At 38.5% G+C, this 23897-nt stretch overlaps 1 protein-coding gene across 1 annotated transcript in view; it reads right to left on the bottom strand.

The window, feature by feature from the left end:
- Ankrd42 (ankyrin repeat domain 42) overlaps window positions 1–23897 on the bottom strand; it is a 53405-nt gene that overhangs the window by 13328 nt on the left and 16180 nt on the right. The window contains exons 5-10 of the mRNA XM_013013978.1: window positions 21890–22009; window positions 20081–20216; window positions 12027–12227; window positions 11112–11237; window positions 7867–7972; window positions 2851–3026 (exon numbers count right to left, since the gene is read on the bottom strand). Coding sequence (XP_012869432.1) covers window positions 2851–3026; window positions 7867–7972; window positions 11112–11237; window positions 12027–12227; window positions 20081–20216; window positions 21890–22009 — 865 coding nt within the window. The remainder of the gene's footprint in view (window positions 1–2850; window positions 3027–7866; window positions 7973–11111; window positions 11238–12026; window positions 12228–20080; window positions 20217–21889; window positions 22010–23897) is intronic.

Here is a 23897-nt window from a genome sequence, read left to right as displayed (position 1 = left end):
CAATGGAGGAGGCAAAAATGCTTGATAAGAAATGTACTCATTATCTTGCCCATGTAATTGTAACCCCTCTGTATGGTATTTTCACAATTAAAAAATATAAAATAAAATACCTAGGAAAAAAACTTAACCAAACAGGTCAAGGACCTCTTTTTTTTTGTTTTTTTTTTGGTACTGGGGATTGAACCCAGGACATTGCACTTGCTAGGCAAGTGCTTTGCCACTGAGCTACATCCCAGAGGTCAAAGACCTCTAATGATGAAAACTTTAAAAACTGCTGGGCGCCTGTGGCTCACACCTGTAATCCTAGCTATTCCGGAGGCTGAGATCTGAGGATTGTGGTTCAAAGCCAGCCTGGGAAGTAAAGTCCATGAGACTCTTATCTCCAATAAACCACTAAGAAAACCGAAGTGGCACTGTGGCTCAGGTGGTAGAGTGGTAGCCTTGAGCTGAAGAGGGACAGTGCCAAGGCCCAGAGTTCAAGCCCCACAACTGACAAAAAATAAAATAAATAGGAAATTAAAGCAGATATAGAAAGTGGGAAAAAAACCTCCCATGTTCCTGGATTGGAAGAATTAACACCGTGAAAATGGCAATCCTTTCAAAGCTATCTCAAATTCAATGCAATATGTATAAATATCACAGAACATTCTTTAATGAAATAGAAGAAGCAATCCAAAAATTCATATGGAACAATAGAAGGCCCCAAACAACAAAAACAATCCTCATCAGGAGGAACAGTGCTGGACAAATATCAATACCACTCTTCAAACTCTATTATAAAGCCTGTAGTTACAAAAACAGCTTGGTACTGGCACAGGAAGAGGCCTGAGGACCAATGGAATAGAACTGAAGACCCAGACATGATCCCACAGATGGAAGAAAGACAGCCTCTTCAAGACACATGGTACTAGCAGTAATGGCTATACACATGTAGAAAATTGAAGTTAGATTCTTATATATCACCCTGCACCAGAATCAGCTCCAAATGGATCAAAGAACTCAAGGGAAAGCAGAAACCCTGAAAATATTACAGGAATGGATAGGGGATATGCTAGGGCTCCTCAGCAAAGATCAAAACTTCCTAAATAAAGATCCAGAAACACACAAAAAAAAACCTCAAAGAAAGCCTTGGTAAATGGGATCACATCAAGTTGCAGTGCAAAGGACATAGCTAGCAAGATAAATAGAAAGCCCACAGACTGGGACAAGATCTTCACTATCTATACAACAGGCAAGGGTCTCATATCAAAAATATACCTAGAAGGGCTGGGAAAGTGGCTTAGTGGAAGAGCGCTTGCCTTGCATGCATGAGGCCCTGGGTTCGATTCCCCAGCACCACATAAGCAAAAAGAAAAAAAGCCGGAAGTGGCGCTGTGGCTCAAGTGGTAGAGCGCTAGCCTTGAGCTGAAGAGCTGAGGGACAGCGCCCAGGCCCAGAGTTCAGGCCCCACAATCAGACCCAAAAAAAATATATATATATATACCTAGAGCTCAAAAAAAAAATAATACCCCAATAACAAATGCAAAAAAAAACCCAACCACCCCCTTAATAAGGGGGCTAAGAATTAAAAAGAGACTTCTCTAGAGAGGAAATAAGAATGGCCAATAGACACAATAGTTCAACATCACTGGCCATAAAAGAAATGCAAATCAAAACAACATTGAGATTCCACCTCACCCCAGTTGGAATGGCCATTATCATTATTAGTATATGTCTAGGATAGTCTGGCAGAGAATCACAATAGCTCAATAGCTATGTACATATGACCATACAAAATGATGCTAATTGTAATGAACAAGACACGGAAAGAACAGGCCTTTTTTTTGGTTGTTAACTTTATTCTTACCAATGTACTGTATCTGCTTACTTCTTTTATTTTGGGGGGGGGGGTCCAGTCGTGGAGCCTGAACTCTGGGCCTGGGCACTGTCCCTCAGCTCTTCAACTCAAGGCTAGCGCTCTACCACTTGAGTCACAGTACCACTTCTGGCTTTTTTCCTTTTGCTTATGTGGTACTGAGGAATTGAACCCAGGGCCTCAGGCATGCAAGGCAAGTGCTCTGCCACTGAGCCACCTTCCCAGCCCTACTTCTTTTAATTTTATTTTGTTTTTCTTTTTCCATTGGTTATCCCTGGCAATCACTGTCTTTGATTCTGGTACTCTGAGTCTTATATATACATTTATCTAACTTGGGGAAGGAAAGGGGAATAACAAAATGCTGAAACAAGGACAAAGAATGAGTGGGGAAGGAAGGGATAATGGGAGAAAAACAAAGGAGTAGGTACCAATCTTCGACAAGAAATGTACTCACTTCCTTACTCATGTAACTGTAACCCCTCTGTACAGCATCTTTACAATAAAAGGAAGATATATAAAAAAAGAAAAATAAAAATTTTAAGTGTAATATAATTATAGCAAAATTGAAAAAAACACATACCAATACATACATATATTAGCAGTATAGTACATATAAACTAATTTTATATATTATACATATATAATTTTCAGACATTATTTGCCTTACAGTACTTTCCAAACTTGTAGTTAAAAGTAGTAATGTTGGCCAGGCGTCAGTGGCTCATGCCTGTAATCGCAGCTACTCATCAGGTCAAGATATGAGAATCTCGGTTCAAAGCCAACCTGGGCAAAGAAAGTCCATGAAACTCTTATCTACAATTAACCACCAGAAAACTGGAAGTGGCACTGTGGCTCAAGTGGTAGAGTGTTCACCTTGAGCTGAAGAGAGGGACAGTGACCAAGCCCAGAGTTCAAGCCCCATGACCGACCAAAAAAAAAAAAAGTAGCTATATTATTTCTGAGAGGATAAATCACAACAAAGATTACATACTTACTTCTGGCATCTGTTTTTTCAGATTCACTCAGACTTAAGTCATCCTTGGCATCAGTGCTTCCCTCAACACCATGCCTTATAAAAAATTTCATATCATTGTCATCAATTTCATTCAGATCATTGATATCATATTTCTGTAATCCCTCTAATAGCTTCACTGCTGCCAAATGAGCAAATCTGTAGAAAGGAATCAACAGTAAGCCAGATTCACCATCTTCTTCACATTAAAACTGCAGTTTACACTTAGGCAATTCCACTCTGTAGGTTCTTCCATCAACTCATCTCACAGCCAAGGAACAAATCTATCTGAAGGTCAGTATCAATGTGACATATGACATATATTTATTATATAGGAAACTCAGTTACTTGACACTAACTAGTATTTATATGAAAACTGATTCCCTAATTTTTACTGGTAAAATCCACTGGAAGCCAGGTGCCAGTGGCTCACATACATAATCCTAGTTACTCAGGAGATTGAAATCTGAGAATCAAGGTTCAAAGGTAGCCCAGGCAGACAAACCCTTGCAACTCGTTTTTTGGTGCCAGTCCTGGGACCTGAACTCAGGACCTGGGTGCTGTCCCTGAGTATTTTTGCTCAAGGCTAGCAGTCACTTGAGCCAGTAATCCTTTTCTGGCTTTTTGGTGGTTAACTGGAGATTAAGAATCTCACAGACTTTCCTGCTGGGGCTGGCTTTGAAGACATCCTCAGATATCTGCCTCCTAAGTAGATAGGATTACAGGAATAAGCCACTGGCACCTGGCTCGTTAAGATTCTCCAATTAGCAAAAAAACAAAACTGGAGACATCACTTAAGTGGAAGAGTGCTAGCTGCAATTTTTTAAAAATCTGAGCAAGATCTCAAAGCCTTGAATTCAAGTCCCAGTACTGGCATACACAAGCAAGTATGCACATTTGAATGCACACACACACACAATCCACTGGAAGTGGAGAGCCACTATCAAATGAATGTTGGTGTCCACCAAATAGCACTACTCACTTGATTTGAGGATCAGAACCACCCTACTTTATTCTGCATATTTACTGCCTTAGGTTGGCCCAGTTCAGATGATATATTTAGCTCTGGTTCCAGTTTTAGAGCCAACTATAGATCTAACCTCTATATTTTATTTTAATCTTTAATTGTACAAAGGAGTTGCCATTCATCAAAGTACTTACTATATGAATACAATGACTCTTAATCAATGTCACTCTTTTCATTATTCTCCCTATCCCTTCCCAAACCCACCCCCTTCTCTTAATTTTCACAATTTTATAGAATGTACATTGAATTTTAATCTTCATCCCTCACTCAACCCAAAGCATTTGGCAAGAGTTTGAAATTTAAGGAAAAAGTAATGGTTTGTCTAGTCCATATCTTCTATTCTCTTTGTTCTTTCTTTCTCATATCTCTGAACCTTCCAATAATAAATTCTTGGTTTAAGAGGTTTGTTGTTATGATTACATGAAACTTTTTTCAACAATTTTGCTATGTAGCATATTTAATACTGTCTTGGGACATAATTATAAACAAAAATATTTTCCTCATAACTATATAATCACACACTTAACACATCCTTATCTATTATATATATCTTATATCTATATTATTTATAATACATATATCGATTTATCTATTATATCTATTATAAATAAAGTAATAAAGGTTAGTTGCTTAGAGTGTTTACCTAGTATGCCTGAATTCCTGGGTTGCATTCCCAACACTGTGCAAACAAAATTCATTAAGAAACTTATGTAGCCTAGTTACTCAGGAGGCTGAGATCTGAGGATTGAGGTTCAAAGCCAGCCCAGGCTGGAAAGTCCATGAGGCTCTTATCTCCAATTAACCACCAGAAAACCAGAAGTGCATGGTGGCTCAAGTGGTAGAGCATCATCTTGAGCTGAAGAGCTCGGGGATAGCACCCAGAATTCAAGCCCCACACCAACAACAAAAAGAAACAAACAAACAAAACTTATGAAGAACATTATATAGTTGAGAAAGGAAGAGAACAAAGGAAGACATTGGATTATAGGTATCCAGCACATTTCTGCATCTTGAAATAAACACATCAGGCGTGAGGATATAGGGAGAAGTGGAATGGTATAGGAAGGCACTGGAGCCCATTTTTTACAGTAGACTGAAGAAACAGATGAAATCCATGAATATTAGACTTTAGATTTGGAAGGAAAAAAAGAACACTAATATTGGGCACTCCGCAACACAATGCCTAATGTTAAGCCAAAAAAAATGTCTCAGTGAGCTCCACAGGCACAAACATATGATAAAGACAAAAGATCTTGTCCACAGGACTGGAAACAAGACTGGAAAAGGGTTCTCTGCAATGCCTAGCTTGCTTACAGGTGCTGTGGTGAGTAATCATTTTAAAGTACAGTCTTACCATCAAATCTTATGGAGAGCAGGGATGGGATAGCATTTTTATATTTTCAAGTCCCAACTTCCTCTCCCCTTTACTAGCTAAAAAGCAAGAGTCAGTGTGGGTCTCCAAGATACTGGTTGTAACTTACATGTAGGCTCAAAGACTTGTAACTACATGGTAGCCATTGCAGGCTGAGGGGCAAAGGAGGTAAAGAGTACTTGCATTTGGAAATTCCATTTGGGAAGATGAGAGACCAGGTGTATGTGGATATATGCTGGGGCAGAAAAAGGTGTGGTTAAGATCACTTAATAGCCATACCTCATATCCTGCCCCCAGAATAGAGTGCTTTGATCCCTTCTCCACTCTCAGAGCTCCAGAGACATTTGGTAGAAATGGAGACACACTTGAAACCCTCAAAATGAGAAAGCTGGAGGAAAATCCACATAACTCTACCACCTCTCCTCAGCAAGAAAGAGCTATTGATTAGTCTGGTTTGTTGTTGTTTGGTTTGTATTTGCTTTGTTTTCTTCAATATTATTTCTCAAATCTACATGCCATATACTTTTCTTCTTTTTTCTATCTTGCTTTTCTCTTTTCCTTTCCCTATTCTCCCTCTTTTCTTTATCATTAAGACTTTATTATTCATTTTTACCTACCTACTCCAGGTACCAGTAGCTCATACCTATAATCCTAGCTACATGAGAGCCTGAGATGAGGACTGCAATTTGAAGCTAATCCAGCAGAAAAGTTCACAAAGACCCCTTCCCATATGAGAAATGTGTTGTAGCTCACTCCTATCATCCTAGCTATGTAGGAGGTTGAAACAGAGACTGAGGTTCCAGGTCAATCTATGAAGAAAAAAAGTCTGTGAAACTTCATATCAAGAGAAGTTGGAAGTAGTAACCAACTATGATGGGATGTGAGAAGTAGAATTATGGTCCAGGCATACATCCTACACCCCAGGAAGGAAGCAAAACCCTGTCTCAAAAATAACCAATGCAATGTTAAACTCAGAATGCAAGGAGATATGACAAAGTAAACAGGACTAAAGAAACAAAGGACCTCTTCTTAATTTGTTGTACCATTTCAAATAATTCCATGTTCTTGACCTCACATATGATATGTACATGTACACATCTGAGGAAAGCTAGGAGGAAGGCACAGAATCAGAGGAAAATAGGGGTGGGCGGGGCGGGGAGGATACAACAGAGGGGCCATCAGCTACATTGGACATTGATGAAAGTGAACTAAGCAACTCAAGGGCAGCAATGGGAGGGAGGAAATGAGAGAGAAAGAGAGAACAGCTTACACTAAGCAAAATGAAAGAAATGTACATATTACCTGATTTGGGAAAAACAGCTGTAGTGTCAAAGTTTGTAGTGTCCATAAGCTTTATAGACCATGATAATGTGTTTGTGACTTTAAGTATCACTATCCCACAATACTATGAAATTTGTGTAATTTATGTAATCACTTGATCTCAGTAAAAAAAATAAAAATAACCACTGCAAAAACAGGCTGTGGGTGTGGCTATGCAACAGAGTCCCTACTTGCCTAGCAGGTAGGAGGCTCTGAGTTCAAACTGCAGTACCACAAAAAAAGAGCAAATAATTCAATTTAAAAATGGGCTTACAGGGGCTGGGAAGGTGGCTCAGTGGTAGAGCACTTGCCTTGCATGCATGAGGCCCTGAGTTCGATTCCTCAGCACCACATAAGCAAAAAGAAAAAAAGCCGGAACTGGCGCTGTGGCTCAAGTGGTAGAGTGCTAGCCTTGAGCTGAATTGCTGAGGGACAGCGCCCAGGCCCAGAGTTCAGGCCCCACGACCGGACCCAAAAAAAAAAATTAAAATAAAAAAATGGGCTTACAAACTGAAATTGTTTCAAATTGTTACAACTGGACAATTAATACATGAAAAAGCTTCAAGAATTTTTGCCATCAGAAAAATACAAATCCAAACTACATTGAGATTCTATCTCATTCCAGTCAAAATGGATATTACATGACTCCTTAATGGCAGAAGACTGTTTTTCTCATCTTTGTATTCTGATTTCTAACCATGGTAACCTAAACCATAGTAACCCATGGTAAGTAGGCAGGAAGTTGAATGGAAGAACCATCAAATGGACAAATAAATGTGGATTAAATATTCTTTGAGAACCTGACCTCAATGGACTGGTGTTATTGGTTAACACGTGCTACATTAAATCCAAACGCAAATCCCTAAATATGTTTCAAAACTCTTGTGATTTTTTTTCTGTTATCACTATTGGGTTACTCTTTTTTATCTTCACAGAGCATTACATTTAATTTTGGTTGGAATAATTCATTATAAACCATTATTCTAATCACTGCAGAATGTTTAGCATTCCTGATCGTGACCTCCTTAAATATTATGTGGTCAATGTGACAATCTTTCCCTTCATTTTTAAATAATCCTTCCTAACAGTTGATAACTGCTGCTTTCTAGAGAAGAGCTGATACAAAACCAAATGTCAAATTCAGTTTTAAAATGGTGATTCCATCAGCACTAGATTAAGTCCTAAAATTCCACTAAAGTCTTGGAAATTTCTAAGTATATAAGAGCACATGCAGAACTTTAAAATCAAAAGAAAGGAGCAAAACATAAAGGAATCTATACCTCTTGGCCACATCACTGGGTCTCTCTCCTGCTTTGTTAGTAATATTACTGTCTGCTCCCATTTTAATTAGCCACTGCAAACACTCTATGTGGCCCTGTCCAGCAGCTGTTTAAAAAAAGGAAAACAGGAAATACAAAAAAGTGTTGTTACTAGTAACAATTTTATAAATTTTGGACAGCACTATTAAGTGAACTCTAATTGCAATGAAAACTACATGTGATAAAGCCCTGTTGAGTGTCATATAAACATAAAGTTTTATTACTAAATCCCCATGAACACTTCAATAATTTGATCCTTAGTAACTTTTGTCCCTCACATGTATTTTAATAATCAAATTTTTGCCATTAATTACAATTTGATTCATAGTTAGATTTAAATAGATTTAATAGATGTAAATCTTGGAAGTCATGCTGTGGCTCAAGTGGTAGAGCACTTGCCTTGAACTTAAGAGCTCAGGAACAGTGGCCAGGCCCAGAGTTCAAGCCCCATAACCGATTTAAAAAAAAGTCTAATAGACGTAGATCTCATTATGTCTCCATAGTGCAAGCAAGCACTATGGTGATGTTAAAAAAAATCACACATATGCCTGTAATAGCTACTCAAAGATGCTGAGAGCTGGGGATTGAGGTTTGACTCCAATCTGGACAAGAAAATCCATGAGACTCATATCTCAAAAAAAAAAAAAAAAAAAAGCTGGAAGTAGAGCTGTGACCCAAGTGGTAGCACTAGACTTGAACAAAAGCAGGTCAGGGATAGCACCTAAGCCCTGAATTTATTATGCCCAGGACTAGCAAAACAAAAAACACTAATTTGCAAAATATATCAAAAAAATTTAACTTAAACGGAGAGGAAGAAGTCACAATTTACTTTGAGGCCAGGAGAACACTCTTAATAAGCTCTATAGACAAAAAAAGTTTGAAACAATGTTATGAATTTGATGTCATAAAAGTGAGCTCACTTCTGCCACGCACCTGTGGCTTATTACACCTATAAACTTAGCTATTCAGGGGTTGGGATCTTAGGGTCATGGTTTGAAGCCAGCCCAGACAGGAAGGTCCACGAGACTCATATCTCCAATTAAACACACACACACACACACACACACACACACACACAAATGGAAATGGACCATGGAGCTATATAGATCAAGTGGTAGAGCACTAGCCTTCAGCAACAAATTTAGGCACAGCACCCATGCCCTAAATTCAAGCTCCAAGATGATACTAAATTAATTAATTAATTGATTAATTAAGTCAACTCACTTCCAATACTAATTGAGCCATATTCAATGACAAACCCAAAGCTACACTGGAAAATGTCTATAAAAACTCTTGTTTTGTCTTTCTCTGACTGACTTGACTCTATCTTCTCTCTCTCCCTTTCCTCCCATTCCTTTCCCTACCTTCACCTCGCTCCCTACTTAACTTCTCCCCCACCCTTCACTCATGTCATGTCTTGCTCACTTTTACTCCTCTGGTTCTCCTACTCAGAACCAACTAACAAATAAATAGCCCACTTTAAAACTTTCCTGACCTTAAATATTCATTACAAGTCATATTTATTACAAATATGTATTACAGAATTCTACATGAAGGGAAGAAGAGAACAGTGTCAGGTATCTTTAAAACTTACTCAGGGGCTGGGAAGGTGGCTCAGTGGTAGAGCACTTGCCTTGCATGCCTGAGGCTCTGGGTTTGATTCCTCAGCACCACATAAGCAAAAAGAAAAAAAGCCGGAAGTGGCGCTGTGGCTCAAGTGGTAGAGTGCTAGCCTTGAGCTGCAGAGTTGTGGGACAGTGCCCAGGCCCAAAGTTCAAGCCCCATGACAGGACCTCAAAAAAATAAAAATAAAAATAAATAAAATTTACTCAAATCTAATAATATTCATAGATATTTCTGTGAAAAATCATTTTTGTACAGAAGAGTTAAAGAAGAAAATTCTGAGATATGAGTCTCATGGAGTAGTGGTACTCACTAGACACCATGCTGAAAATGAACTATACAACTTATGGATGAAGATAGGAAGGAAAAGCAGGAAGTAAGGGAAGGAGGAACCATTATCTAAAAAGAAATATACTCATTACCTAGCTTTTCAACTCTAACTACTCTGTTTATCACCTTTATAATAACAAGAAAAAAGAAAATTGTTATAACTTTTTAAAAAATGATTTCAAAAAACAAATATTTTAGTATAAGCCAACCAGTCTTTTGCTATCTTGAGAAAAGGTCTTGCTCTGCAGTCAGAGCTGATTTTGAGCTCATAATCTTCCTGGGCTTAGATTCTTAAATGCTGGGATTACAGACTTGTACCACTATACCCAGCTAATACATCATCTAAAAAATGTTTCCCATCCGGGCAGTGGTGGATCACGCCTGTAATCCTAGCTACTCAGAAGGCTGAGATATGATGATTGTGGTTCAAAGCCAGCCCAGGCAGGAAAGTCCATGAGACTCTTATCTCCAATTAACCACCAGGAAAAACCAACAAAAAAAAATTTCTACAAGGGGGGGCTGGGAAGGTGGCTCAGTTGTAGAGCACTTGCCTTGCATGCCTGAGGCCCTGGGTTCAATTCCTCAGCACCACATAAGCAAAAAGAAAAAAAAGCCAGAAGTGGCACTGTGGCTCAAGTAGTAGAGCACTAGCCTAGAGCTGAAGAGCTGAGGGACAGGGCCCAGGCCCAGAGTTCAGGCCCCATGACTAGACCCCCCCCCAAAAAAACAAAAAAAATTTCTACAAGGACATTTTTACATCTTCCCTAACATAACAATGACACAAAAGAAATCTTACTGACATTACTTCAAATGTGACCATCAGTGTGTAGCTGGCTAGCATCACAAAAGGCATGTGACAATGAACTGGAATTAGTCATCAGTTTACCATGTAATGTAGACTGATATCCACTAGGGCATGTTTTTGATGAAATAGTTACTTTAAAAGTAAATTCCACTGGGCCCTGGTGGCTTACGCCTGTAACCCTAGTTACTCAGGAGGCTGGGATCTGAGGACTGTGGTTCAATCAAGGTCAGCCCAGGCAGGAAAGTCCATGAGACCCTTATCTACAATAAACCACCAGAAAAAAGTGGTGCTGTGGCTCAAGTGGTAGAATGCTAGCCTTGAGCTGAAGAGCTGAGGGATAGCGCCCAAGCCCAGAGTTCAATCCCCATGACCGACAAAAAAAAAAAAAAAGTGAATTCAGCAGCTACTGTATCTGAACTCAAAATCAATTAAGACTACAATAACTCACCTTTATGCATTGGAGTTGATCCATTATCATCACGCTCATTAAAATTGATCACTCCATCTTCTAGTAATTTCTTCAGCATTGCTAAATCACCCTTAAAGGCAGCCATATGACCTGGAAATGCTAAACCTATGAATCAAAATATTCACTATTTCAGCAAACACAGAAAGAATATGGAAGAGGGTAAACCTCTAACAAACAGATTTACTCTTTAATCTGGGCTCCCAATACAAGAAATAAACTTCTATATCTTTTAAGCCATTTGTTACAACAGCTTAGACTTGCTAATAAATACAAATAAACAATGCTATATGTTATTGTGAATATGTCTATATACTATGTATATACATAGTATATATTTTTAAATAGCATAATATATATGTGTGTATACATATATCTAAGATATAAACATAGGATGAACTAATAAATCCAAGGTAAATGATAATTTATCTTGAGGATGAAGAAAAAGAAAAGAAATAGGCAACTTCAACTTCAAAATATTTTATTCTCGGTGGCTCAGTGGTACAGCGCTTGCCTTGCATGCCTGAGGCCCTGGGTTCGATTCCTCAGCACCACATAAGCAAAAAGAAAAAAGCCGGAAGTGGCGCTGTGTCTCAAGTGGTAGAGCACTAGCCTTGAGCTGAAGAGCTGAGGGACACTGCCCAGGCCCAGAGTTCTGGCCCCACGACCGGACCCAAAAAAAAAAATTTTTTTTATTCTTTTGTGATACAAACAGCACTCTTTAGTTAATATTTATATACATTTGTCTAGAATGTTCGTAATAAAATTTGGATTAATGTGTGGATAATAATATATAATAAATGTCAATGTAATATCTGCCTTATAAGTTGCCTTATAGTACATAGATTCTACTCATTTGTATTATTATTATTATCACATTTCAGGCTAATTACTTACTTTCCTGATCTTCTGCATTATTTCCTTCATTCTCAGTCCCCTGGATAAACTGTACAATGTTCTGTTTAAAGAATCTCTGGGCCAGGTCCAATACATTTTCTCCATTATCATTGAAGGCTTTTAAAGCTTGTTTCTCACTGCTCATTCTACTGACTAGGAATTTAAAACAGTGAAGGTGGCCTTCCATGGCTGCTAGGTGAACTATAGGTAAAAGGCAAAAGAAAAATTTAATTTTAAAATTGTAATTTAAATAACTTGAAAAAACAAACAATACATTAGCTATAATTCTTATCCTTGCCCCTATGAAAGGGACTTTTCCCCAAAGGAGAACTGTGCATTCTCTCTGCCACCATGTCTTAGATAGCCATCTTCTAGAGATATGAGAACACTAAACTACATGGATGAATGGGTGTACTTACCATGAGTATAGAGAGATCTTTTGCAAAGGACAATGGAATTCACACCGGACCAAAAATGAAAATTCGAGTTGTTACATTAAGTTTAGATAGTGATAGAAAAACTACTATTTAGTTTAAGTTGAAACGGTATAAGGCCTCACGCCAATGACTCACACCCATAATCCTAGCCACTCAGGAGGCTGAGAGAAGAGGATTGCAGTTCAAAGCCGGCCCAGGCAGGAATGTCTGTGAGACTCTTATCTCCAACAAGCCACCAGAAAACTGGAAGTAGCACTGTGGCTAAGTGGTAGAGTGCTTTCCTTGAGGTGAAGAGTTGTGGGACAGTGCCCAGGCCCAAAGTTCAAGCCCCATGACAGGACCTCAAAAAAATAAAAATAAAAATAAATAAAATTTACTCAAATCTATGCCTTGCATGCATGAGGCCCTGGGTTTGATTCCTAAGCACCACATAAGCAAAAAGAAAAAAGCCGGAAGTGGCGCTGTGGCTCAAGTGGTAGAGCACTAGCCTTGAGCTGAAGAGCTGAGGGACAGCGCCCAGGCCCAGAATTCAGGCCCCACGACCGGACCCAAAAAAAAAAAATTTAAAATTCACTATCTGGGATGTTTGTGGAAAACACCATTGTGGAAACACTATTACATTAATACCCAAGCTGTTATATTTGTGTTGACAGCAGTCATAGAGACAGAATTAGTGAATCACACAGTGAAATTGCAAAATTGCTAAAGGAAAAAGAACTATGGGATGCTGTGCTCCTGATTTTTGCTTGCATTTCCAAGGGAAGGTCTTTGTCCATGCCTTTGCACAGGTTTAGAACCTGTGTTGGGCCAACTCTGATGCTATTCCTGAAGCAAAAAAAAAAATCCCTTAAGGAAACAGAGCAAGTGAGGAAATTATTGACAGCTGAGGAGTACAAAGGATGGGCAAAGAAATCTAAGAAATTCTCATTGAAATAATGCAACTCATGAACAAGCCCTCCAGCAGCCATTTTGAAGGACAAGGATGAATAGACCCTACCCCTGGATCCTTGCCCTGAAATGGGATGATGGGAGCACACAGAGCACAAGACAGGAAGAGGGATTGAGGACAGAAATGAGTAAGATACACACTGAACTCAAGGCACAGATCTCTGAACATAATTTTTTAAGTTATTTCTAAGACTTTGAAGGACTAATGAAATAAGAACAACATGAACAAACAAGAAATTTAAAGAATTCTAAAAGTTAGCTGGGCGTGGTAGCTCATGCCTGTAATCCTAGCTACTCAGGAGACTGAGATCTGAAGATTACAATTCAAAGCCAGCCCATACAGGAAAGGCCATGAGACTCTTACCTCCAATAATTCACTCAGAAAACGGGGAAGTGGTAGAAGTGGTGCTGTGGCTCAAGTGGTAGAGCACTTGCCTTGAGCTGAAGAGCTCAGGTACAGCGCCCAGGCCCAGAGTTCAAGCCCCATGACTGACAAAAAAAGAAAAAAAAAAGAATTCTAAAAGCATATTGGCTCAGACTGAGTAATCCAAACCTTTTACAACAAAAAGTTGTTATGAAGCAACAATTTCAAAAACTAATGAAGGGCCTGCGAATGTGGCTTAGTGGTAGGGTGCTTACCTACTATGCATGAAGCCCTGGGTTCAATTCCTCAGTACCACATACACAGAAAAAGCCGGATGTGGCACTGTAGGTCAAGTGGTAGAGTGCTAGCCTTGAGCAAAACAAGCTCAGCGACAATGCCCAAGCCCTAAGTTCAAGCCCCAGGACTGGCAAAAACAAAAACAAAAAACCCCACTAATGAAGTCTTTACCCCTCTTATTTCTTTGGAATAAGCCCAATGTACATGTAAACACTGACTGTGGAGAAGCAAGGCAGTGCTCAAGCAGCCAGAATAAATCAAGAGAAAGAAGTCCTAGTGCGAGGAGCTGAGCTGCTGTCAAAGATCACACAATCATGGATCATCTGTCCTAACCCAACTAAAAGCCATCTGCCAAAACTGCAGGACACACTGCTTATCCACTATGTGTGTTTGTATGTGTCTCCAGATTTCTAACTTAGCACATCAAAAAAAAATTCCTCATCCTCCTCACACACATTTTCCTTACACAGTATTCTGTATCTTAGTGGAAACTTTTTCTAATCCATGTTTTCAAGAAAAAAAACCTTGGGGACATTCTTGACATACTTTCTGCCACTCCTCCCATCTAATATACTAGCAAATCCATCAATTCTTTCAAATTATACATAAAAACCCAATTATTTTACTTACTCTGCTGCCTGAATACTATATCCCATTAGTTCAACCCAAAAAACAGGATGAATCAGGCTCCTAACTCCACCCCCTATTTATTCACTTACTGTACTGGGGATTGAACCCAGGGACTTGTATATGCTAGCCAATGCCGTGTAGCCAACACTGGCCTCAAATTCACAATCCTCTCACTGCAGCCTCCAACAAAGTAGCTGGGATGACAGACATGCACTATCACATACAACTATACACACCACACCATACCACACCACCACACCACACCTGGCTGCTCTTCCTACTTACTGTATTGCCACCCTTCTCACCCCAACAACATATATCCTCACTGCAGTGGACTATAAACATGGTAGTCAAAATGATTGTCTTAAACATAATTATAGTCAAAATCCTTCAACAGTTTCTATTTCTGCCAAAATCTTTCAACAGCTTCTATTTCCTCCTACGCTTCACCCTCCCACTTCTATTCCAACCACACTCACACACACTAGGTACATTCCTGCCATTACTTCTTTCTGAAGTGTTTTTCTCCCATGACATCTATGAGCCTCCTTGATCTCCTTCAGTTCTTTACCCTTTGCTACATTACACTATCCAGATATACAGATATCCCTGTGGGGTATTAAATATACTTGGCTCACTCACTTTCATGACTACCTATCTCTTTTCTTACCACATGAAAGCAAGGATGGTAGGAGCTCAATAAAGTATGTTACATTACTAATTTTTTAAAGAGACTTGAATATAAGTGGTTTAGGACCAAGGCTATATGCTGAACCTTTGCATTATAGTACTGTAAAGTTGTTTTTTTGTTTGTTTGTTTGTTATTTGTTTTTTCTGGTCAGTCATGGGCCTTGAACTCTAGTCCTGAGCGCTGTCCCTCAACTCTTCAGCTCAAGACTAACACTCTACCACTTAAGCCATAGCACCACTTCCGGTTTTCTGAGTGATTTATTGGCAATAAGAGTCTCACAGCCTTTCTTGCACGGGCTGGCTTTGAACCATGATCCTCAGATCTCAGCCTCCTAACTAGCTAGGATTACAGGTGTGAGCCACCAGTGCCCGGCTCTATTTATGGTTTTAAAGTAATTATGTATGTTTAGAGAAACAAAGACCAAAAAAAATGGCCAGGAATATCTGAATGAAACTAACTTCTTGTATTACACAAAGAAAAAGTTCTAGGTAAGCTACAGATTTAAATGTAATACTAAAGTATTAAATAAAAGATAATATAGTACATTATAAGTACATGAAAAAGAACAGCAACAAATTTTTTTTGTTTCTTTGTATGTTTTTCCCCCATGGTACAACCCCTGTTTTTACTGTATTTGATTCTGGTGTCCCCCATCTTGTACATACATTTTTCTAATTTGGGGAGAGGAAGGAAAATAACAAAAATAAGGATACAGGATGACCCATTGTAACAATGAGATGTACAAGACAATACATTGAAAACGAACTTTACAACTTTGCAGGGTGGGAGTAGGTAGGGGACGGGTGGGGGGCTGGGAAAGTGGGGAGGAAAGGGTGGTAGGGGAAAAATAAAGGAGGGAGTAACAATGCTCGAGAGGTAATGGACTCATTACCTTGCTTATGTAACTGTAACCCCTCTGTACAGTATTGTTACAATAAAATATATATATTAAGAACAAAAAAAGATACTATAAAGGAATGTCTCCATGATCACAGAAGATTTTTTTGAACAGGATATAAAAAGCACTAGTCATAAAGGAAGATATCTTAAAAGAAAAATTAAAGAGCAATCATTGGATACAGAAGATATCCCATATGCTAGCAAATGGTTTACATATACACTATGTGAAAAATTTTCACAACTCATTGAGAAAAAGACAACACCCGAGAGAAATTAGGCAAGAAATCTGAACTAGGACCTCACAAAAAATAATCAAGTAGCTATTAAACAAATGAAATTATGTTGAATATATTTAGTAGAGAATTAAAATCACAAAGAAATATCACTATACATCCATCAGAATACAACTTCAAAAAAAACCTACTAATGCCTAGTGTTAATGAGAAAATGAAACAAAAGAAACATTTTGGGTTTTTGTGTTGTTTTGTTTTTGAGACAGAGTCTCAGTGGGTAGTTCGGGCTATCCTGAACTTATGACATTCTTGCCTCTGTAGGCATCTGATGCCACACCCAGCTGCAAGTCAAAATCTTCAATACAGCTGGTGATTATAAAAATTGGGACCATCAGTTTGGAAAAGCAAAATAAACCACACACAAGAATATCAGTGTATTATTTTATCCCATAGAATTTTTTTAAAAATTAATTTATATATTAAATAATTTTACATATTAATTATATATTATAGATATAGATATTAGCCATGTCAAGAAGTAACAGGAAGGGGACAAGAGGGAAACTTCTGGGCACTAGAAATGATCTATTCTTGATCTGAATAAGGAGCACAGAGAAGTGTTCATTTGTGAAAATTCAATGCAATACATATTTGGACATTTTTCAAAATCCATAATTATATTTTAATTTAATTCTGTTTAGAAATATACCTCGGGCTGGGAAGGTGGCTCAGTGGTAGAGCACTTGCCTTGCATGCTCAAGGCCCTGAGTTCGATTCCTCAGCACCACATAAGCAAAAAGAAAAAAGCCGGAAGTGGCGCTGTGGCTCAAGTGGTAGAGCACTAGCCTTGAGCTGAAGAGCTGAGGGACAGTGCCCAGGCCCAGAGTTCAGACCCCACAACTGGACCAAAAAAAAATTAAAAAAAAAAAAAAGAAATATACCTCAGTGTTAGCATGCATGAGCTGTGGGCTCAATCCCCCAGCACAAAAAAATAAAAATACCAGGCTGGGAAGGTGTCTAACTGGTAGAGCGCTTGCCTTGCATGCATGAGGCCCTGGGATCAATTCCTCAGCACCACATAAGCAAAAAGAAAAAAGCCAGAAGTGGCGCTGTGGCTCAAATGGTAGCGCTAGCCTTGAGCTGAAGAGCTGAGGGACAGCACCCAGGCCCAGAGTTCAGGTCCCATGACCGGACCCAAAAATAAATAAATAAATAAATAAATAAAATAAATAAAAATACCCATGTAACTGTAACCCCTCTGTACGGTATTTTCACAATAAAAATAAAAATACTTTAACTGAACAAAATAGAAAGTTTAAAGAATGAAAGCAAAATAAAATACCTTTCAGATAAAACAAGGAGAGTCTATACCAACAAATGTTCACAAAATAGACACCAAAGGTATACTTCAAAATGAAGTACTACAATGCCAAACAACAGTAAAAATGTATAGATGAAGGAAGGAGAAAAGAAGAGGTTCAGAATGCCAAACTAAGGAGTGAATGCTCTACAGAAACCCAGAGACATCTAAAAATAGCAAAGTGATTTCATCAGACCTGTTCATATTATTCTGCCTAGCTTACTCTTCATGTGCATACTTAAGATTCTAAGATATAATTCAAGTATTATTTTTACTCTGACTCACTGAGAACTATTCCTCCTCTGAATTTCTACACTGTTCCTTAAAGAAGAGGTGCTGTTCAGAGTCTAGTTCTCAATTAGATTATTTCAGGTTAGACATTCGCAGTAGGAAATTAACTATTATTTAACTATTATCAATAGTGTTTAAAATTTTAGTTACTTACTCCTATGATCCTAGCTACTCAGAAGCCTAAGATCTAAGAATCATGATTCAAAGCCAACAGACAAATCTGTGAAATTCTTTTTTTTTTTATTTTTTTTGGGGGGTCCTGTTGTGGGGCCTGAACTCTGGGCCTGGGCGCTGTCCCTCAGCTGTTCAGCTCAAGGCTAGCGCTCTACCACTTGAGCCACAGCGCCATTTCCAGCTTTTTTCTTTTTTTACTTATGTGGTGCTGAGTAATGGAACCCAGGGCCTCAGGCATGCAAGGCAAGCACTCTACCACTGAGCCACCTTTCCAGCCCCAAATCTGTGAGATTCTTATCTTCAATTAACTAGCAAAAAGCAAGAACTGGAGATATGGCTCAAGTGGTTTTCCCTCACCAGCTGTTCACTTAAAAAGCTGAGCAAGAGTGCAAGAAAGTCCCTGAGCTTGAACTCCAGCACTGGCAGAAAAAAAAGAAGAAAAAAAGTGGGGCAGGCTGGTCACCAGTAGCTCATGCCTATAATCCTAGCTATTTAGGAGGCTGAGATTTGGGGATTGCAGTTCAAAATCAGCAAGGGAAGAAAAATACATGAGACTTCAATTTCCAGTTAAGTACCAAAAAGCCAAATGGAACTGTGGTTCAAGTGGTAGAGTACCAGCCTAGAGCAAAAATCACTCAGGGATAGCTTTCAGGCCCTCAGTTCAAGCCCCAGGATAGGCATTAAAAGAAAAACAACGTGGCATTGAAAGTGGCATTGTGGCTCTAGTGGTAGAGCACTATCCTTGAGCACAAAGAGGCTCAGAGACAGTACTCAGGCCCTGAGTTCAAACCCTACAATTGACAAAAGAAAAAAGAAAAATTTGGCAAAGTGGTAAGAAGTTACAAAATAAAACTACAGTTGCTTGTGTAACTCAGTGATGAGACACAGCATATGACTGGCATGTGGAAGGCCCCCAATATAATTCCCAATACCACAAAAAAAAAGCTGAAAGTAAGAAAACACTTGAACAGTAGATGAAGGAGAAGGCTAGCAGAAAGACCAAATGTATACTTAAATTTGCCAGTTTCTCTTCTGCTTATATAGTTCCAGAAAAAAATTAGTCATATATATGCATGACATAAGATAAAAATGTTCTGAGTGTAAAATGGGGACTATTTGCAGAACTACTTAGAGGCAAAAGGAGAGGGTGATAAAGATGAATATGAATGGGGTTATTTTATTATAAAATGATGAAACCCATTGAAATTACAAAAATGTAACAGGGTCATGAGGGGTAAGAAAGAGAAACAGAAGGGTGAGTATGGCTTAAATATATTATTCACGTGTATGGAAAATAACAATGAAATCACTCTATGTAACTAAAATATACTAATAAGAAAAAGTACATGCCAACATACATACTATTGTAATTTTGCAAGCAATTGAAGAATGAGGATAGTTTACATTTCTCTTTTTGTGCTGGTCATTGGGCTTGAATGCACAGCCTACATGCTGTCCTTAGCCTTCTTTTATTCAAGGCTAGCACTCTACCACTTGAGCCACAGTGCCCCCTTCACCACTTGCAGCTTTCTCTGTGATTAATTGGAGGTAAGAGTCTCATGGCCTTTCTTGCCTAGGCTGGCTTCAAAACACAATCTTCAAATCTTAGCTTCCTGAGTAGCTAGGATTACAGGCGTGAGCCTCTGGCACCCAGCACATTTCTTAAATACTATCAGGCAATTAAAGTTTGTATTAATGAAAGACTGAAATGTCCGCTTTTGTAGCATACCCGGGAGGTTCCCATTGCAGTCTACCTCTTCTATGCCACATCCCCACTTGACAAGAAGTTGCAAACAGCCAAGCCGACCGTGAAAGGCTGCATAGTGTACAGGTCTCCATTCTCTCTTGTCAGTCACACTGGGATCCTAAAGGTAACATTCACAAGTACTCAGATTTTATTTTGGAGGGAAAATATTACATCTAACAGTTTCATTCTGCAAAAAAAAAAAAAAGCTGTTCTTAAAATTATAAGGCAAACACTAAGTTGAACAGAACATGTTACTGCAACCATGGATTTGAACACATGAGCAAAGAAAATATTAGTTTAAGTTTTATAAAATAACCTTTAAAAAGAACACAACTGGTCAGGTGTTGATGTTTCACACTTACAATCCTAGTTACTCAGGAGATCTGAGAATTATGGTTCAAAGTCCAAGAGACTTTTATCTCCAATTAACCAAAAAAAAAAGCTAAAAGTGGAGGAATGGCTCAAGTGGTAGAGCACTAGCCCTGAGCAAAAAAAGATACAGGAGAATTTGAGGCCCTGAGTTCAAGGCCCAGTACCAGAAAAACAAAAGAACACAACTAATTATACAAAATAGTTCTTAAAAAGTAAATAACCATCCATTTTACTAGTCAGAGATTCTTGATCAATAAAACTGATACATTAAAATGACAAAATTATATCACTGAGAGCATAACATAAAAAATATTTAATATGCTTTTCAATTCAACTATAAAACAAAAGCTGTTGTCTTTAATATACATAGATTTTTTAATAAGAACTTATTTTTTGCCTCCACTAGGTAATATTAAAGATTTTTCAATCAATAAATGAAATTTCTGGAAAACAAGTCACTTTCTAAATGAGTATATAAGAGTTTCAAAAGAAACACAGACACACAGAAACTGATAATGATTTTTTTTTTTTTTTTGCCGGTCACGGGGCCTGAACTCTGGACCTAGGTGCTCAGCTCTTCAGCTCAAAGCTACCACCCCACTACTGCTTGAGCCACAGCACTTCCAGCTTTTTCTGCTTATGTGCTGCTGAGGAATTGAACCCAGGGCCTCATGCATGCAAGGCAAGCACTCTACCACTAAGCCACCTTCCCAGCTCCACTCATAAAGATTTATAATCACCTGACTATGATTTTTTAAGAGCTATCTCCTTGGTTAAAATTCAAACTGACACTTACATACATACATACACACTCATACACACACACACACACACACACACACACACACACAAATACATAGCCTCTGAAATACTCTGCACTACTAAAGATACTTGTCTAAATTATTAATTTCCAGAAGTTTTTTTAAATTGTACTGTTTGCAATTATTACTTTTTTTCTTTTTTTTCTTTGGTTTGTTCCTTGTTGTCACTGTTTTTTATTTCTGTACCCTCTGTCATATATATATAAGTTTATCTGATTTGGGGAAGGGAAGGAGAATTATAAAAACAGTGGGACAAAGGGTGAACCAATGCAACAGTGATACTCACTAGATACTATGTTGGAAATGAACTTAGGGTAGGGGGGAGAGAGAGAAAACAAGGGAGGGGTAACACTGTTGTAAAAGAAATGTACTCATTACCTTACTTATGTAACCGTAACCCCTCTAAACATCACCTTTACAATAATTTTTTAAATAAATTATTGCTTCCATGCTTAAAGGCCAAAAGCTAAAGGGAACAACTAAATTACTTCTCCAAGTCAAAGAAGGAATTTAAATAGTCAGGAAAAAATGATCAGACCACCAAGCAGTATTCCATCTATATGATTGGATAATTTCATATAGAAATAGGATTCCTCACCACTCCACTTCGGAGCATTATTTGCAAAGTGAAGGAATGTCCATGGGTTGCAGCAAGGTGCACAGGAGTGCACCCACGATCATCTCGAGCTGCCAGATTTGCTCCATTGATGATAAGAGCCTAAAATTGGAGAGATGAGTTTAATGAATACAGATGTTAAATTATAAATGCAAATACAGATTGAAGGCAAGCAATTTATTAACCTATAAAAAAATTACTATTTCATTACATATGTGTTATATAGGCAAACTGTGAGACATTCCTAACATTGCCTAAGAGATACAATCCTGACTTTACATGCAGGTGTGAGCATGTGCATACAATTTATAAGGCATAGTTCTTAAGCACAGATAATAAAAATATAAAGTTTTACTGTTTAAAAGGTATATTCTTTCATAAACTGGGCTTTGAAGTCAATAAAATGATTTAATTATTAAAAATTAACTAGTTCTCAGCTCCAGATCAAGTATCTAAACAAGTTTAATCTTAAGTTTCAATTCAGTTTCTATATATGGGTTATGTAATACACAGCACACCACTTTAAAATACAGAGTAACTAGTTTAAAAGAATTATAACTTGGACAGAGAAACTATGGCAATAATACAGTGAAAAAGGTTTTCCTTTCAACAAATGTTGCTGGAACAACCAGACATTCACATGTGCCAACGATGAATGTAAACACAGATGTTACATCCTTTCAAAAAGTTTTCTCAAAATGGATCACACACAAAATGAAAAACTATAAAACTCCTAGAAGATAGTATAAGAGCATAGGTTATAACTTTTGAAATACAACACCGAAGGCACAATTAAAGAAAGAAAGAATTGACAAACTGAACACCATTAAAATTTAAAAAACTGCTGCTCTACAAAGACACTGGCAAGAGAATAAAAAGACATCTCTGGATTTGTCACAATGGAAACAACATACCACTCTTGGACTATTTATGTATAACAAAAAGAGGGGGGGAAAGATGCATGTTAACTTCTACTGACTGTGGTATTAAGGATTATTTGTATTTTAATAAAGTAATAAAAGTTTGGTAATGCCTTAGGTTTAAAAATTGGGGCAGGGAAGTGGCGCTGTGGCTCAAGTGGTAGAGCGCTCGCCTTGAGCTGAAGAGTGCAGGGACAGTGCCCAGGCCCAGAGTTCAAGCCCCACGACCGACCAAAAAAAACAAAAACAAAAACAAAAAAAATTGGGGCAGGAGTGAGGGAAGGAGTGACACTGTCCAAAAAGAAATATACTCTTTATGGGATTTATATAACTGTAATCCTTCCCTCTGTATATAACTTTTATAATAAAAATGAATAAATAAGCCAAGAGCTGGCAGCTCACGCCTGTAATCCTAGCTACTCAGGAGGCTGAGATCTGAGGATCAAGGTTCAAAGCCAGCCTGGGCAAGAAAGTCCATGAGACTTTTTTTTCTTTTTGTCAGTCATGGGGCTTGAACTCTGGGCTTGAGGGCTATCCCTCAGCTCTTCAACTCAAGGCAAGCACTCTACCGCTTGAGCCACAGCACTACTTCTGGTTTTCTAGTGGTTTATTGGAGATAAGAGTCTCACAGACTTTCCTGCCCGGGCTGGCTTTGAACAGTGATCCTCAGAGCTCAGACTCCTGAGTAGCTAGGATTACAGGTGTGAGCCACCGGCACCTGGCTCCAGGAGACTCTTATCTCCAATAAATCACCAGAAAACAGGAAGTGGCAATGTGGCTCAAGTGGTAGAGTGGCTGCCTTGAGCTGAAGAGTTCAGGGACAGCTAGAGTTCAAGCCCTGGACCAACAAAACAAACAAACAAATAACAGTGGGGCAGGGGAAGAGGTGTGATGATACATGCATGTAATCTTCACTACACAGGAGGTATAGGCAAGAAGTCCCAGGCTTGTGTCAGGCAAAAAGTGTGAAACCTTATCTGAAAAATAAAAGCAAAAATGGCTTGGGATGTAGCTCAGTGCTTGCTTAACATGAAGGATACCTTGTGTTCAATAAAAGACAGAGACAGAGA

The sequence above is a fragment of the Dipodomys ordii genome, unplaced genomic scaffold, assembly GCF_000151885.1.
Source record: "Dipodomys ordii isolate 6190 unplaced genomic scaffold, Dord_2.0 Scaffold22, whole genome shotgun sequence".
Classification (NCBI taxonomy): Eukaryota; Metazoa; Chordata; class Mammalia; order Rodentia; family Heteromyidae; genus Dipodomys; species Dipodomys ordii.
The sequence above is the reverse complement of the archived record's forward strand: the minus strand, read 5'-3'. Positions and strand labels throughout refer to the sequence as shown.